Source organism: Mobula hypostoma, chromosome 2 (assembly GCF_963921235.1).
Source record: "Mobula hypostoma chromosome 2, sMobHyp1.1, whole genome shotgun sequence".
In the NCBI taxonomy this organism is placed as follows: domain Eukaryota; kingdom Metazoa; phylum Chordata; class Chondrichthyes; order Myliobatiformes; family Myliobatidae; genus Mobula; species Mobula hypostoma.
The window spans coordinates 137744533-137762281 of NC_086098.1; the positions used below are offsets into that span (position 1 = coordinate 137744533).

The 17749-nt window shown below is 39.8% G+C and overlaps 2 protein-coding genes across 5 annotated transcripts in view; one reads left to right on the plus strand and one right to left on the minus strand.

Moving 5' to 3' along the window:
• rev3l (REV3 like, DNA directed polymerase zeta catalytic subunit) overlaps positions 1 to 15567 on the plus strand; it is a 222205-nt gene extending 206638 nt beyond the window's left edge. For all 3 annotated transcript variants that reach the window (XM_063040747.1, XM_063040749.1, XM_063040748.1), the window contains 3 exons: positions 20 to 266; positions 4873 to 5082; positions 6482 to 15567. In XM_063040747.1, coding sequence (XP_062896817.1) covers positions 20 to 266; positions 4873 to 5082; positions 6482 to 6622 — 598 coding nt within the window. In that variant the 3' untranslated portion in view covers positions 6623 to 15567. The remainder of the gene's footprint in view (positions 1 to 19; positions 267 to 4872; positions 5083 to 6481) is intronic.
• The window catches only part of mfsd4b (major facilitator superfamily domain containing 4B), a 43514-nt gene continuing 41225 nt past the window's right edge, over positions 15461 to 17749 (minus strand). Inside the window, exon 5 of one of the 2 annotated variants that reach the window (XM_063040751.1) lies at positions 15461 to 17387. In XM_063040751.1, the coding sequence (XP_062896821.1) occupies positions 16174 to 17387 (1214 nt within the window). In that variant the 3' untranslated portion in view covers positions 15461 to 16173. The remainder of the gene's footprint in view (positions 17388 to 17749) is intronic. The other variant, XM_063040752.1, reaches the window with a different exon arrangement.

Below are 17749 nucleotides of genomic sequence, written 5' to 3' on the forward strand. Positions count from 1 at the left end.
CTTCTCCTGTTCCCATTAGGAGGATGCTGACATATGATCGCCGATCTGAACCCAGAGTAGGCGAAAGGGTCCCTTATGTGATTATATATGGAATGCCAGGCTTGCCTCTCATCCAGCTTGTCAGACGACCAATTGAGGTGCTGCAGGATCCCAGCTTGAGGCTAAATGCTACCTACTACATCACCAAACAGATTCTGCCACCACTCAACAGAGTTTTCTCTCTGATCGGTGTGGATGTTTTCAGCTGGTACCATGAGCTACCCAGGGTAAGAAACTGAGATCTCCTCACAAGCACACCACAGTGTAGCATTGCCTTAATTATTGATCTATTAACATAAATCAATTCTTGACCATCATAAGTTATGGAAATGAAACTGACAGAAAATGCGAACAGCTCTGGAAGGTGGTCATTCTCACAGAGAAAGTCAGCATGATGGAGCTGGTCTCCTCTCACTCACTTGCACTTCTCCGTGCTAACTTACTTCCACCTTCAAATCCCAGTTTTACCACCACGTTTTCTTGATTTGGAAGTGCCAGGCTTCCTTGTCTGACACAGTGGCCAATTCAATTACATCTGCCAGTTGATCTGCACTGGATCTAAAAGCTTGGCTACGGACACCATCTGGGCCAGATGCTTTCCCCAGATTCACTTTCCAGAAGACTGATCTTACAACAGTGACTGGGTTCAGATGTATTGGATGCTTTCTGGGTGGGTGGTGAAATTCCAATTCCCTTCTGTTCAAAACTTGCACAGAGTGCATTAAGCTTATTGGGAAAGGATGCACTGTTGTTGGCAATGCTGCCTGACTTCGTTTATAGACAATTGTAGCTTGTGAGCCCTGCCACACTTGATGGCTGGTCGATTTTGGACTAGTATTGTAGAATCACTGACATTGTATGTTATGAAATTTGTTTTGTGGCACCAGTATAGTGCAAAGATGTAAAAAAAACTATAAATTTCAAAATAAATAGCACATATAAAGGAATAATGAGATTCATGAGTTCATAGACTGTGTAGTGGCCAATTCTAACCAAAATAATTGTCACTGCCAGCGACCCCACAGATTTGTAATACTTGTATGACATATCCTCAGCTCCAATAATGATTGTTCCAAAGTCAAAGGTATGTATTCAATCCTTTATTAGCAAACATACAGTCTTGAAGAGATGAAACTTAAGCAAAATTAAGCAATCAACAAAAGATACGACATCCATCAACCCCCCCCCACCAGCTGCAAACTGCCATGAACAAAGCACAAAGACATAACTTATTCCCTTCACTTTTACCACACCCCCCTCTTGTGACGAGTTACCATAATAAACTCGCAGCACAGAATATAATGCAGAAAGAGAACAGATGCGTGGCTGCTACATTCCAGTCCCCTAATTATTAAACTAGAATAATTACAACTACATGTTATCATGATAAGGGAGACATGAAATCTCAACATTTACAGAAATGTTCTCATTCTGGTAAGTAGACTATCCTGGATTGAGACCACCACCTGACAAACCAGGATGTCCATCTTGACTGCATCCAGGAAAATCCGTCTTGATTTGCTGCTGTCTAAACTTATCCAAGCACAAAATTGAAGTTGCATTAATTAGCCAGAGCTGAGCGTAATCTCTTCGACCACCATCAGCTCCTTTCAGTGGTCCGTTAACAGTACAACCCAGCATTGTTCTAATTGCATACGGTCCATCACTGCAAACCACTTGCAACAGCTCCAATGCCTGAGGCACGCTTGCTCCTATCAGCAGCTGAATGTCTGACTCAATTTCCGGCAAATGAATATGCTTCAGGTGAGATTATTCCTGAAGATCTCTCTGATGAAGAATGTTCCTCTTGTGGACAGGCATACGTTCCTGTGTATAGGTGTTAGACATTTCACAGTAGTTCTCACTATCTAAGCCAGCAACTTCCAATCCTGAAATGAAGTAGCTACTCATAACCTCTTGACCCGTGGTGTGTAAGAGAACGCATGTTCCTTTTCCTGCCAGATTTAGCTGTTGTACTTCCTTGATCTAGGAAAGCATAAGTAACCACTGCCTTGTTACTCTTCTTAGACTTCACCTGAACTAGAATTATAGGAAGTTTACGATCATGTAAGGCCATTAGATATCAGGGCATCACTCATTGCTGCGTTTGATTCATTCGTGGCTTGTTTCAAATCTGTATCCTTGTCTTCTGTGAATATGAAATATATTGGGATGCTTGCTACTGCATACCTTGCATGAAAGATGCTTCCTGCAATCCTTGCTGAAGTGTCCTGTACACAGACAACCAAAGCAGATACCATTTTCTTTAGGAAGGCAGCCTTTTTCTCCAGCTGAGAACACAAATCCGAAGTACATTCACCCTTTCAAAACAGACGAACCCTTTCATTAGTTACAGGTTCAGTTTTAGTTTTATTTAGCCACAGTGGTAGCAATGCTGCTTGTTTTAGCTTTAGAATAATCAGTGAGGTAGCATCATATATGTTCTCAAACAATGGGTGTGTGGCAATCTTTACTTATCTTTCAATAAAATCAGTAACCTTTCATTTGTGCCTTTCTTGAAGTTTATAGACTGTCAGTCTCCCACTTTTCCCTAAGTTTATCAGGCAATTTGTTTACAACAATCCTCTTGTTAGCAGGCATGACCTGCAGAACTTCCATGTCATTGCAGCACCCTCTAAGAAAAAGATTATAACCTTGAAGAGCTTTCACACCTTCTGATTTGATGTGCAGCCAAGAAAGAGCATTTTCCAAGTAGGCCGCAGTTTTGTGCTCATTGCCAAAATGTTCCTGAGTAAAGCTTGGGCCTTTAGGTATCCTTGCTCTGGGCTGGCTCACTGGCAACTTTTGACATGCTCTCTAGGGTAACCTCCAGTGCATTCTTCAAGAAAATAGATGGTTACCATAATCATCAGTCTTGCCTTCGTTGCTGTTCTTGAAAGCCCTCGTAAATGAATGATACTGTGATGGATTGCTGTCGAAAATTTGAATCTCTCTTTTTGGCAGAAATGCCATGCGTTGTCATTGCATCAATAAGCTTGTTATTTCCTTTTGTGTCTTTATGACCTCCAACGCATCATACTGTGAATTAATGTCTTCAGAAGCACCTTGGCGCAGACTGAGAGTGAAGATCCTTGAGCAACTCCTTGGGGGTTCAGACTCGTGGCTCATAGACACTTCAGCAACAAATGTGTCCACATTGACATCAAGTATGTTGGATTTCCTTGACATCACATCAACATAGAAACCCTTACCATAAAACTGTCCTGCTGGAGTACGTTTAGCATCCACAGCACTTGAAGCCCTTAGCACTTTAACTCTGGCCATCTTGGCTGCAATTTCTTCCTGCAACTTAATCTGCTCCATCTTCAGCAATGTATGTTTATCCCTCAATATTTGTTGTCTTGAGCATAGCTCAGCTAAATCAGCCTCTGTTTTAATACATGTCAGGGAGGTATCAGATGGATGGGACTATCTGCTTGTAATAGAACTTGCTGCATGCACATAAGATGCACTGTCTTCAGGTTGTACATCATCTTGGAAGTCATCAGCTTTATATGTAGTCACAGCATGTTTTGTGGCTTTATAAAATATTTTCATTTCCTCCACCATTTTGACCTTCAATAGTACATTTAATTTCTCTTGGTCTTGACTTCAAGCTCACTGCTTCCAGCTCGTGTTGTTTTCCAAGAATGTGAACCAAACAGAACAACGTATATTCAGTTCAGATGTTGACAGTGGAAGTATTTCAGCATTTCAACAGAACCGAGCTTGGAACCCTTAAACAAACACCGCTGTACAGCCTACAGTCCTCAAAGAATGTGACTCGTTCCCATAATAAATATAATAAGTGTGCAACACGTAACGCAATGCAGATAGAGAACAGATGTATGGCTCCTGCAGGCAGTTCAGAAACCTGATGGCAAATGGTAACTATGCTTCCTAAAACATTGAGCATGGGTCTTTAGGCTCCTGTGCTGCCTCTCCAGTGGTAATGAGAAGAGGGTATGTCCCGGATAGTGAGGGTCCTTAACGATAGATGTTGCCGCCTTGAGGCACCACCTTTAGAAGATATCCCTGATGTGGTGGGTTGAGCCTTTAATGGAGCTGGCTGAGTCTACAATCCTGGTTGTTTTTTTTTTGATCCTGTGCATTGGAGCCTCCATACCCTGACAGCGATGCAACCAGTCAGAATACTATTGTTCTTCTGTAGGAATTTTGCAGGAGACTTTGACATGCCCCTAATGAAGTAGAGCCACTGGCATACCTTAATGATTACACTCCTCGGGATCAAGAATGTCTTGCCTCCGTTCCAGACATGTGGCTTCTGGGTGTCCAGTGTAGACTCTTCCTTGGATGGGGCTGTTGGGTTGGATGGGTGGATAGTTCCTGAGATGCTGCACTCCTTTCATTACTCTGTGTGCTTCCAGTGCAGGACTACAAAAGGTTCAATGCCTTGATACTCCTGCAGGAGGCAACAGGGATGTTGCACTTCTGCAAAGAAACTCTGAGCATATCCTTGAATTTTTTCCTCCGTCTTCTTAGTGTGTGTTGCAATTGTCTGTTCTTAATGGTACTGAGGCGCACACAGCATGGTTAGTGAGTAGTGCAGCATTAAATCAGCAGTGCAATCAACTGTGGGCTTATCTGATCATATCAGTGCCACATCAGCAGTTCCTTTACCACAGCTTAGCACCTTCTCCAGGATAACTAAGGATGAACAACTAAATGCCTATGAAGTCCATATCCTTTGAATAAATATATTTTTTTAAATGTCTATTGTTTTAATTTGCTTTAAAATGAAAGAAACTAACCCTCTTTAAAAACTCGTCAATAATTGAAGTGTCCATAATCTTTTTTTTCAATACTTTGCAGGTACAAAAGGTGCTTTCAGCAGTACGGAGTGAACCAGATGCTCGTAAAGGAACCATCTCACAGTATTTCACCACCCTGCACTGCCCAGTCTGTGATCAGCTGACACAACTGGGCATCTGCAGCAAGTGCCGAAGCAACCCTCAGCAAGTATCTGTGATCCTTCATCAGGAGATTCGGGAATGGGAATGGAAACAGGCTCAACTGCTGAAGGTACTTCATATGGATAGTATTGGTGTATGCATAAAATAACCAGAGATTGAAATCATAAACCACTGGACAAAAACTAAGTTCTGCTCAATTTTCTTTGCTGTGGTCACTGTGTTTTGAGGATTACCTTCTGTATCCCATCGCACAAATTGAGCAGAGCACCAAGATAAATACGGGGTTCATGTGTTGGAATGTAGTCAGGTAAGAAGTGGAGTGGGTGGAGAGCAACATCATCTACTAGAATCAACCTCCCCACCAGTTCATGTTGGTTGATAAAGCTATTCTGAGACCACTTATGCCATCATTTCCAACAGGCAGACAGTGTGGATGAAGTACTTGATCAAAGCACTTACCAGGACAGTTCACTTATCAGGGTTCTTCTGCCTCTTTAATGCATCGCCTTCCTTTCTAAATGCATGAATTTTCATTTGCCCAGAATGTCCCATGAATAGTTAATATAACCAGGCTTTAATCATTTTTGTACTATATCTATGACCCTGGCTACATCCCCCAACTCCAGTGATGAAAATACGATACCAGAGGCTCTGATGTTAATAATTGGAGAAGTAGTACATTGAATTGTCTGTTGTACGTTGAAATTTTGGCTGTAGGCACTGTCTGAGGTGAGAGATTTTGTGCACTCAAGATCTGCTATTTTATTTGCAGTACGTGTTCTTGAAGTGAAAGAACAAGCTTTTTTGTTTTATCAGTCACATGGACTTTTCTAAAATTGCTTAGTATTTAATGTACTGCATTTATGATCCATATATGACCTATTCCATTGTATTTAATATTTCCCAATCCATCACAGGTTTTCTATTGTTGGGGTGTTTGCCAGTCTGAGTACTGCCATGGGCTAACAGTCATCCAAACAGCCAAGTGTGATCACTTCAGAACCACATTCTGAGAGCATCACTCACAGCAGTCCCAAACTACTTGAGAGTTACAGCCAGGCTTGGAAGGTCTAATGATTTGCAACTCGCTCCCTTATTGGAAGTGATATTTATCGTGCCCACATTAGCAGTGAGCTGCATTTGTGTAATGTAGTCCCATGGAGGAAAGATAAGGGAGTAGTTGCAAAGAACCAAGCTGTTAGCTGAAGGACCAAGCAGTGAGTGGGAATTGTGAAGTCATTGGTGTGAAGTGGCTGAAAGCAAGCTCAGTCGGGAGATGGAAAGAGGAATAATTTTCTTCAAATATTTATTTCTGGTTCCTGTCTGTATTGTTTGCTCTATGAATTTGCTAGATATCAAATCTTATTTCTATTTGGTGTCCTTTAAGTTAGCAAATTTACTTTCATGAGCAATAGTCACAGCTAAATACCATTTCATTTTCTGTAAATTTTCTAATGTCTAGTTATCTGCCTTTTAAATTTGTTCGCTCACAGAATTCTTGTTTCTAGATTTGCAGGAATTGCACAGGCTGTGTTGACAAACAGGTTCAATGCATTTCGCTGGATTGCCCAGTTCTGTACAAGCTCTTCAGCGTTAGCCGTGACCTCATTAAAGCCCCTTATCTTCGTCAATTGTTGGACCAGTTTTAACAACTCTAATCCACTTTGAAGCATGAGTGAATGCTTCTCTCTCGTCTACATTTTCTTGTGTACTGTTGATCATGGTGAGCTAAGACTCCAAGATCTGACCAGTTTTGAGTGTGAATGTTACAGTATTGCAACAAAGGGTCAATCAAGTAATCATTTCACTTGTTAAGAGTTTATTTCCACTGTAATGGATGATTAAACAGCCCTGTAAATAAATGTACAGTAATTTCATATCCAGTTATGTTAAATGGAATTCAGATCTACAAATAATTTACAAACTGTGGTGCAAATTTCCAGCTGCATATGTTTACAAATGATTTTTTTACAATATATTGGTCTGTGTTGTATGTTTTGAAAGCTGTTTTCAATTCTATATTTTTGTTTATTTTTTGATAGTTGCTTTATAGCGTGTGCACCGTAGTAAACTTGCAGTACAAAATGTAGCAGTTTGTTAAAAGCAAGGTCATGTTGATGTTTCTGGGTGCTTTGCTACAAAAACAATCATGGCTAGACAGGATATTGGAAACAGTGCGATGTGGGGTTGTTGCAATATTTTAATTATTTATTTGGATTATATTATGGCACTTGATATCTTTTTAAAAATTTATATTGTTTTCAGAGAAAAGTTTTAACATTTTCTTTCTGTGAAGTTTAATTTGCCAAAATTTGTATAAATAAGGCACTTTTCCTGATAGTTGTAAAGCTGCATTGAAATATAAAGGAACTCTATGATCCTGTTAATTTTGCATTTCTGATTTGTTATACTCCACTACTAATAATCCTGAACCCTGGATTTTTTATCTGCTTTTTGTTTAATACTGTTAATTTAGAAATCAGATTATTAAAAGTTCACCTTGTTTAAAATACTAAGTGTTCTGTAGAATGCAATCCTATAATCTCTTAAATAGCAAAGGATAGGGTTCAAGGCAAGTATATAGTTGAAAGATACAGTGGCATGCAAAAGTTTGGACGCCCCTGGTCAAAATTTCTGTTACTGTGAATAGTTAAGTGAGGTAGAAGATGAATTGATCTCCAAAAGTCATAAAGTTAAAGATGAAGCATTCTTTTTAACATTTTAAGCAAGATTAGTGTGTTATTTTTGTTTTGTACAATTTTAGAGTGGGGAAAAAAAGGAAAGGAGCACCATGCAAAAGTTTAGGCACCCCAGGAGATTTGAGCGCTCAGATAACTTTTACCAAGATCTCGGACCTTAATTAGCTTGTTAGGGCTATGACTTGTTCACAATCGTCGTTAGGAAAGGCCAGGTGATGCAAATTTCAAAGCTTTATAAATACCCTGACTCCTCAAACCTTGTCCCAGCAATCAGCAGCCATAGGCTCCTCTAAGTAGCTGCTTAGCACTCTGAAAATTAAAATAAATTATGCCCACAAAGCAGAAGGAGGCTATAAGAAGATAGCAAAGCGTTTTCAGGTAGCCATTTTCTCAGTTTGTAATGTAATTAAGAAATGGCAGTTAACAGGAACGATGGAGGTCAAGTTGAGGTCTGAAAGACCAAGAAAACTTTCCGAGAGAACTGCTTGTAGGATTGCTAGAAAGGCAAATCAAAACTCCCATTTGACTGCAAAAGACCTTCAGGAAGATTTAGCAGACTCTGGAGTGGTGGTGCACTGTTCTACTGTGCAGCGACACCTGCACAAATATGACCTTCATGGAAGAGTCATCAGAAGAAAACCTTTCCTGCGTCCTCACCACAAAATTCAGCGTCAGATGTTTGCAAAGGACCATCTAAACAAGCCTGATGCATTTTGGAAACAAGTCCTGAGGACTGATGAAGTTAAAATACAACTTCTTGGCCGCAATGAGCAAAGGTATGTTTGAAGAAAAAAGGGTGCAGAATTTCATGAAAAGAACACCTCTCCAACTGTTAAGCACAGGGGTGGATCGATCATGCTTTGGGCTTGTGTTGCAGCCAGTGGCATGGGGAACATTTCACTGGTAGAGGGAAGAATGAATTCAATTAAATACCAGCAAATTCCGGAAGCAAACATCACACCGTCTGTAAAAAAAAAGCTGACAATGAAAAGTGGATGGCTTCTACAACAGGATGATGATCCTAAAGACACCCCAAAATCCACAATGGACTACCTCAAGAGGCACAAGCTGAAGGGTTTGCCATGGCCCTCACAGTCCTCCGACCTAAACATCATCGAAAATCTGTGGCTAGACCTCAAAAGAACAGTGCATGCAAGACGGGCCCAAGAATCTCACAGAACTGGAAGCCTTTTGCAAGGAAGAATGGGTGAAAATCCCCCAAACAAGAATTGAAAGACTCTTAGCTGGCTACAGAAAGTGTTTACAAGCTGTGATACTTGCCAAAGGGATTGTTACTAAGTACTGCCATGCAGGGTGCCCAAACTTTTGCTTTGGGCCCTTTCCCTTTTTTGTTATTTTGAGACTGTAAAAGCTGGAAATTGAAAATTAATCTTGCTTAAGATATTAAAGAAATGTCATTTTTATCTTTATGCCTTTTGGAAATCAGGTCATCTTCTACTCGCTTAGCTATTCACAGTAGCAGAAATTTTGACCAGAGGTGCCCAAACTTTTGCATACCACTGTGCTTGACCTAACAAATCCAATCTTGTTTCAGTTGCACTCTCTCTAAACATTTTGGCATGCATCCAAAAATCTAGAATAAAAATGCATGGCTAATTTCAAGGCTGAATAATTTGAAGTGAAATTGCAATCAACTTCATACATGTGTCACAACCAATTTTTTTAAAATTAGCGCTCTCTATATGCGGTAGAGAGAATTTTGGGCTTTCACCTCAGTCAAGGGAAGTGGAATAAGTGTGCAGAAGGTGCCACTGGAACAACTCCAGTTGCAAGAGACTATCCATATACTTGTGGTGCCAGAAATTAAGCAGTGGAGATAGATCAAGTTTACATTAGTTCCACAGTATTTCACTACTATTTTAAATGAAGTTTTTCCTTTCAGGTTGTAATTTTGTACACGTGCCTCCACAATATTTTAAGTAGAATCTGTTAATGCAGGAATAAATACTGCCAGGGTACTGGACTCCATTTGTGAGAAGACTTCCTTGGGTAGCTCCACTGCAGACTGTCTCCACTTATCTCTCAACTGAAAGACACAACCATGTAGTATACACAGTAAAGCAACCTAAACTTAAGTTTGAACATCTGGACTAGGACTTCTCTCAATACTAGTAACTGAGCCACAGTTTCATTTCCAGCCTTACAACTAAGTAAACATTGAAATTCAAAAGCATACGTTAAAGAACTGATGCCTTATTAAACTATTGAAAGGTGAATAACATCTCATTAGTAAATATTCTAAGAAGGCTATATACAGTGCTTATAAGAAGTATTTCTCTTCCCCCCCCCCCACCCACCAGCCAGAAGCTTTCATGTTGCATTGTTCTACAAATTCGAATCACAGTGGATTTAATTTGGCTTCCTGACACTGATCAACAGCAAAAGACTTGTGTCAAAGTGAAAACAGGTCTCTACAAAGTGATCTAAATTAATTACAAATATAAAACAATAATTGATTGCATTTTATTCACCCCCTTCAAGTCAGTATTTAGTAGATGCACCTTTGGCAGCTTTTACACCCTTGAGTCTGTGTGGATAGGTCTCTGCAATGTTATCCCCATTTTTCTTTACAAAATTGCTCAAGCTCCATCAGATTGCATTTGGACCATGAGTGAACAGCCCTTTAAGTCCAGCCACAAATTCTCAATTGGATTGAGGTCTGGACTCTGACTTGGCCAGGATATTAACTGTTTTTAAGCCGCTCCTGTGGCTTTATGCTTGGAGTCATTGTCTTGCCAGAACACATCTCCCAAGTTGCAGTTCTCTTGCAAACTGCAACAGGTTTTCCTCCAGGATTTCACTGTATTTTGCTGCATTCATTTTACCCTCCACGTTCACAAGCCTTGCAGGGCCTGCTACAGTGAAGCAAACCGACAGCATGATGCAGCCACCACCAGCCAGAGTAGGGATGGTTTTGATGTGCAATGTTTGGCTTTCACCAAACATAGTGTTTAGTCTGATGGCCAAAAAGCTGAATTCTAGTTTCATCAGACCATAGAACCTTCTTCCAGTTCAGAACCTTCAACATGGCATTCTGGCCAAGATTTCATGAGGTTTTTCTCTGGGGGCCCCCCCCCCCCCCCAACAGTGGCTTTCTCTTTGCCACTCTCCCATAAAGCTGCAACTAGTGAAGCACCCAGGCAACAGTTGTTGTATGTGTAGTCTCTCCCATCTCAGCCACTGAGGCCTGTAACTCCTCCACAGGTGGCATAGGTCTCTTGGCCTCCCTCACTAGTCCCCTTCTTGCACACTCATTTTTTAAGGATGGCCTGCTGTAGGCAGATTTACATTTCTTGATGATTGGCTTAACCGTACTCATAGGGATATTCAGTGGCTTGGAAATGTTCTTGTAACCAGCTCCTGGCTTGTGCTTTTCAATAACCTTTTTGCGGAGTTGCTTGGAGTGTTCTTTTGTCTTTGTGGTGTAGTTTTTGCCAGGATACTGTCTCACTAGTAGTTGAACCTTCCAGATACAGGTATATTTTTACGACAATTGAAACACCTTGACTACACACAGGTCTCCAAAAACAGGTCTCCATTTAACTAATAATGTGATTTCTAAAACCAGTTGGCTGCACCAATGATGATTTGGTGTGTCATATTAAGTGGGAGGAGGGGTTGAATATGCAATCAGTTATTGTTTTATCTTTGTAATAATCTAGACCACTTTGTACAGATGTTTTCTCTTTGACATGAGAGTCTTTTTCTGTTGATCTGTCTCAAAAAAGCCACATTAAAACCACTGTGATTCAATGTTGTGAAACAATAAAACATGAAAACTCCTAAGAAGCATGAATACTACTTATAGGCACTGTAGAATTTCAATGTACTTATTTGATTACCTGTGATACAACACTGATGCCATGTAGAACTTCCAAAGCTACAGCTAAGATAACCATTACAAAATGCAGTGTCCTAGCCTGTGCAAGTAAAGTAAAACACAGCAGCAAAAAATACTAATATTCATCTTAAAACAGCAAGTTCCAATGAGATAGTTCTATATTCAACATCTGCTGAAGCAATAATTCCCCTTCACCACCACCCATTCAGCTGTGCCCATATTACAGCTCAGAATAGAATAATTTCTTCCAACTATTTTGAGGCAAATCTAATACCAGGTGAGTTCATCGACAATCATCTACATGTTAATTGTTGGTGACGCAGTAGTTAGTCTTGTAAAGAAGATTTTAAAATGCTAACAGGCACCAGTCCTCCAAGGTTTAGGCATATCACAGGGCAATCAGAACAAATAGCTGAAAACCAATACAGCAGATACTGTAAAATCAAGCAAAAACTATTTGAATTAGGCAACATCTATGAAAAGAACCAGTTAATGTCTCATGTTAACCCTCTAAGCTTATGCTGACAGTCTCCATCTTTAGCTCCATTTCTGCACAAGCATTTTCAAAAGCTATAAAAAAGGCTTTTGGCTGCATATGATAGGACAAAATTCCAGTCAGTGGGATGGGTTGTTGTGTAAAAGGTGGCCAAAATTGTAAAGGTTGACAAATAACAGGACTGAAGGTGTTATATTCAAGGAGGAGGAGGAGTGGCTCTGTCAGTTTAAAAAAATTAAATCAAATCTTTAGTAAGAATTGATACAGGATCAGAAGATGCAGGGTACTTGTGCGTGGAGTAAGAAACTGCAAGGGTAAGAGGAGCCTGATGGGAGTTATTTACAGGCCTCTGAACAGTAGTCCAGATGTGGTCTACAAACTACAGCAGCAGATAGTAAAAGCATATGAAAGGCAAAGTTACATTAGTTATGGGGGGAGGGGTGCAGAATCACAATATGCAGATAGATAGGGAAGCTCAAGTTCATGTTGGACCCCGAGAAAATTTGTGGAATACCTCTGAGATGGCTTTTTGCTGTAGCTTATGGTTGAGTCCACTAGGGAATCAGCAATTCTGGATTGGGTGTTGATGTGATTAGGGACCTTAAAGGAAACTTTAGAAAGTAGTGATCATATAATAGAATTCACCTTGCAGTTTAAGAAGAAGCTTAGTCAGATGTATGAGTATCACAGTGGAGTAAAGGGAATTATAGAGACATGGGAGACAGGCAGAGAGATTTAGGCCAGTTAGAAGAGTGGGCTGAAAGATGGCAGATGGAGTTTAATGCTGGTAAGTGTGAGGTGCTACATTTTGGTAGGACTAATCAAGATAGGACATACATGGTAAATGGTAGGGTATTGAAGAATGCAGTAGAACAAAGGGATCTAGAAATAATGATGCATAGTTCCCTGAAGGTGGAATCTCATGTGGATAGGGTGGTGAAAAAAGCTTTTGGTACGCTGGCCTTTATAAATCAGAGCATTGAGTATAGGAGTTGGGATATAATGTTGAAATTGTACAAGGCATTGGTGAGGCCAAATTTGGAGTATTGTGTACAGTTTTGGTCACCGAATTATAGGAAAGATGTCAACAAAATAGAGAGAGTACAAAAAAGATTCACTAGAATGTTACCTGGGTTTCGTCACTTAAGTTAGAGAAAGGTTGAACAAGTTGGATCTTTATTCTTTGGAACATTGAGGGGGGTATTTAAAATTATGAGGGGGATAGATAGAGTTGATGTGGATAGGCTTTTCCATTGAGAGTGGGGGAGATTCAAACAAGAGAACATGAGTTGAGAGTTAAAGGGCAAAAGTTTAGGGGTAACATGAGGGGGAACTTCTTTACTCAGAGAGTGGTAGCTGTGTGGAACGAGCTTCCAGCAGAAGTAGTTGAAGCAGGTTCGATGTTGTCGTTTAAAGTTAAATTGGATAGATATACGGACAGGAAAGGAATGGAGGGTTATTGGCTGAGTGCAGGTCGGTAGGACTAGGTGAGAGTAAGAGTTCGGCATAGACTAGAAGGGCCGAGATGGCCTGTTTCCGTGCTGTATTTGTTATACGGTTATATTATAGTTATAAGCTGGCCAAGATTGATCGGAAAAGAACAGTGGCACCATCTCCCTAATAAATGGCAAAAATACTCAGTTCTGCCCCCAATACACTTGAACTTCTGGCATACTACTAGCATCTTCTGCAGTGAAGACTGATGCAAAATACTTATTCAGTTCATCGACCATTCCTTGGGTCTCAATGGCTGGGGTTTTTTTGGGAGCAATTCACAAGGTGCAGGATAGATACATCCCAAGGAAGAGGAAGTATTCTTAAGGCGGTATGACGCAACCATGGCTGACAAGGGAAGTCAAATCCAATACAAAAGCAAAAGAGGGCATATAATATAGCAAAAATTAGTGGGAAGTTCGAGGTTTGGGTTTTTTTGTTAAAACCTTCACAAGGCAATTTTAAAAAAACATAAGGGGGGAAAGATGAAATATGAAGGTAAGCCAGCCAATATCAAAAATTATACCAAAAGTTCTTTTCCAGATGTATAAATATTGGCGAGAGGAGATATTGGACCACTGAAAAATGGAGAGATAGTAATTAGAACCAAGGAATTGTGGGTGAACTGAATAAGTATATTCAGTATTGGAGTATTGAGTAATTTTGGCCCCCTTATTTAAGAAGGAATGTGCTGTCATGGAGATGGTTCAGAGGAGACTCATGAGAATGATTCCAGGAATGAAAGGGTCATCATATGAGCAGAGATTGAAGGTTCTTGGTTTGTACTCACTGGAATTTAGAAGAATGAGGGGGATCTCATTGAAACCTACCAAATGCTGAATAGTCTGAATGTGAAAAGGATGCTTCCTTTGGTGGGGGAGTCTAGGACCAGAGGGCACAGCCTCAAAATAGGGGGATATTCATTAAGAACAGAGATGAGGGATTTTTTAAGCCAGAGTATAGTGAATCTGTGGAATTCATTGCCATAGGTGGCTGTGGAGGGCAGGTCATTGGGAGGTTGATAGGTTCTTGATTAGTCAGGGCATGAAAGTTATGGGGAGAAGGCAGGAGGATGGGATTGAGAAGAAAGTAGTTCAGCTATGATGAAATGGCAGAATAGACTCGATGGGTTGAATGTGATAACTCTGCTCCTATGTCTTAAGCACCAAAAGTCCCTTGACTCTAGGGAAACCACAAACTGCTGCAATTCTGAAATTAATTTTAGGGTGTTTATGAATTCATAATTTTGCTTACTGATATGGAATATTGACCACATTTACAGATTTTTCACAAACGAATACTTGCAACAGTAATTCAATTTGTAAAGTATTAAGTATTTGATATTTCATTAAAGTTGATTATATGCTATTGACTAATTTTAAGTTTACAGCCTGTATGAAAACCCACAAGAAATGGAACGTGGCTTACAGGAGGGTGCTGACATAAATCCTCTGGGGTGAAGGCAATGAACTGTCCTGGGGAATGACCCAAATATTCCTCAAAATCCCCAAAACTCAGATATCACAACTAGATTAAGCTGCTCACAAAATACACTGATAAAACTGAATTTAACTACAAATTCAGTTTTTTCCACTGTGGTGCTGGAATAAGATATTACTATGGGAAATATCAGTAATCAGAATTCAAAGTGCAATGAACAAGTATTCTAAAATTAAAGTTTAATTTTAATCCAATCATATATAAAATCATTAGCTCGTTTTCAATTAACATAGAAAAATAATTAATATTTCAATCTCCAGCCCAGAAATTAAGATCTTTCCCCTTTTCCTTAAAACATATGCAACAAAAATACAGATAGGGCAACACACACAAAATGCTGGAGGAATTCAGCAGGCCAGTCAGCATCTATGGAAAGAAATAAACGGTTGACGTTTCAGGCCAAGACCCCTGGTTCCCCCAGCATTTTGTGTGTGTTGCCTTGAATTTCCAGCATCCACAGATTTTCTCGTGCTTGTTAAAATACAGACAGATTAGTGTATTAAAACTGTAACTGCAATACTGCACTGCTTGAAAAAACACATTCACATTCTGACAACCTGGCAAATTTATTGGGTGTGATATGCAAATTTTAGTAATATCACTTCAAAGTATTTTTCACAAGTTTTCAGTACACTCCAAATACATGGATAGAGGTCTCATCGAAATCAAGATTCCAACCCTGACAGCATTTTTACATTCATCTTCCTCTCAAATGCACAGCCATATATTGGAGATATTTCATCCGTACTACTACCAAAATTAAATACATTTCTCATATGATACTATATATGTGACAAGTACCTGTTATCTTTGCAAAGATAATATTTAAAATCTACAGTTTTTGCATCTGGATTATCAGTGATACCCCAGTCCTTAAATCAACTTCTGCTGGAGATAGGTTAAGACATCCCACAACTTTCACAGAAGCAAACTGTCATGCAAGTATTCAAAACTCTTTTCAGCATTAAAACAATAAAATTTACTCATGTTAATTTAACCTAATGACAACCACAAAATTACAAGCAATTTCTTTATACATTCATAGCTTCAGATTTTTTCTATGAAAATGATTTAAAAATATGTATCCTAATTGATCTGATTTGTTACAATTTTTGTGTGCTGTCTTGTACATGTCTAAACCTTGAACATTCAATCGTTTTTTTCTCTTTCCAAGTTAAGCAGTCTCTTTTTTGGAGAGCAACCTAGATATGGAGGGGAGGGAACAGAAGAAAAGGACATTTGTTCTGGAGAGAACTGTTCCTTAGATTTTCCTGATGCATTTCCAACTGGATTCTTGTCTGTGCCATCCTTTACATCACACATTTCAATGACTTCAAAATCTGCATCATTCCATTCCTCAGGAGCATCATCATCACAGTCATCATCCTCATTAATTCCTGAACCCAACAAAGCTTTTTGATCTTCACTCTGCGGTTTGACACCATTTGGAGACGTGGCCAGCTTGTACATCACAGGAAACAAGATGGCTGTCATTGTGGAGGTAAGCAGGGCAGTCAGCATTAATATAGGGTAATGGTTGATAGCACTGATACCCTGTAGGTAGCCAACTACAGCTGGAACAACCATCTCACCTAATGCAGCTCCAAAAACAAATAAACCAGCCGACCTTCCAGTGATCTCTGTGTACTGTTTAACCCAGATAATGCCACTGGGGAAGGTGGTGGCCATTGAGGCCCCATAAAGGCCAGTGCCTAACCAGAGAGCGATGTGCTTAGTGTTATAAAGTGTAAGAATCAGGGAGGAAATGGTGCAGCCAATAATGCTGAGTAGTATCATAGCTCCAGGGTAAAGACATGCAGCAAATAATATTGCAAGACCTCTTACTAAAGCAAAAGTTCCCCAGAACAAGGAGTTTAAACCTGCAGCTTGATTGTCGCTCATAAGGACAAAGTCTTTCGCATAGGTAAAAATATAGGCTCCATAGGCCACTTCTGCCCCAACATACCAGAAGAAGAAGAGAAAGAGAAGCAGCAAAATTGCATTATGGTATCTTGCAAATGGAATCTCCTGCGATGCAACATCAGTTCTTCCTCGATTTGGACTAGACTTTAAATAAATCATGAAAAATGAGAAGGAAACAAAAAGAACAAAGCTTGCAATGATCAGGTATGTCCAAACCAAAGGGGAGAAGCTCTGAATAATCATTTTCACAGTGTTCAATGGTCCGATTTGAGTGTTGATTATTGGGTCATCCGCTCTGTCACTGATATTTTGCATGTTGCCCAACAATGGCTTTGCCAGGATTGGAGTCAGAAACGCACCCAAAGCAAAACTGAAATGTAGGGCCTGCATGTGCAATCCAGCATTCTTGCCCCATGTAACCAAAATTAGCAAATTTCCACCTGGAAGCAGACAACAAAAATTAATTACTTCATGCAAGCCAAGAAAACAAACAAAACAAATTAGAATTATACTTAAAACTCTAAATGTTAAGTGCTACTACCAAAATTGGTAACTACTGCATATTTCTGTAAATAGTATGACACCTAGCCTTAAAGGAGTCAACCACATTGCTATAATTATCACACACAGGCCAGCTAAAACAACAGACCTCCTTCCCCAAGTAATAATAATACAAATACACCAGCAGTGAATCAAGTGCTGACAAGAAACCTCACAGAAACAGTTGACATTGACAGAAAGGAACTCAGAACAATTATCATTAGAGAAGTCCTGATTAACTTTATTCTAAGGTCTTCAAAGT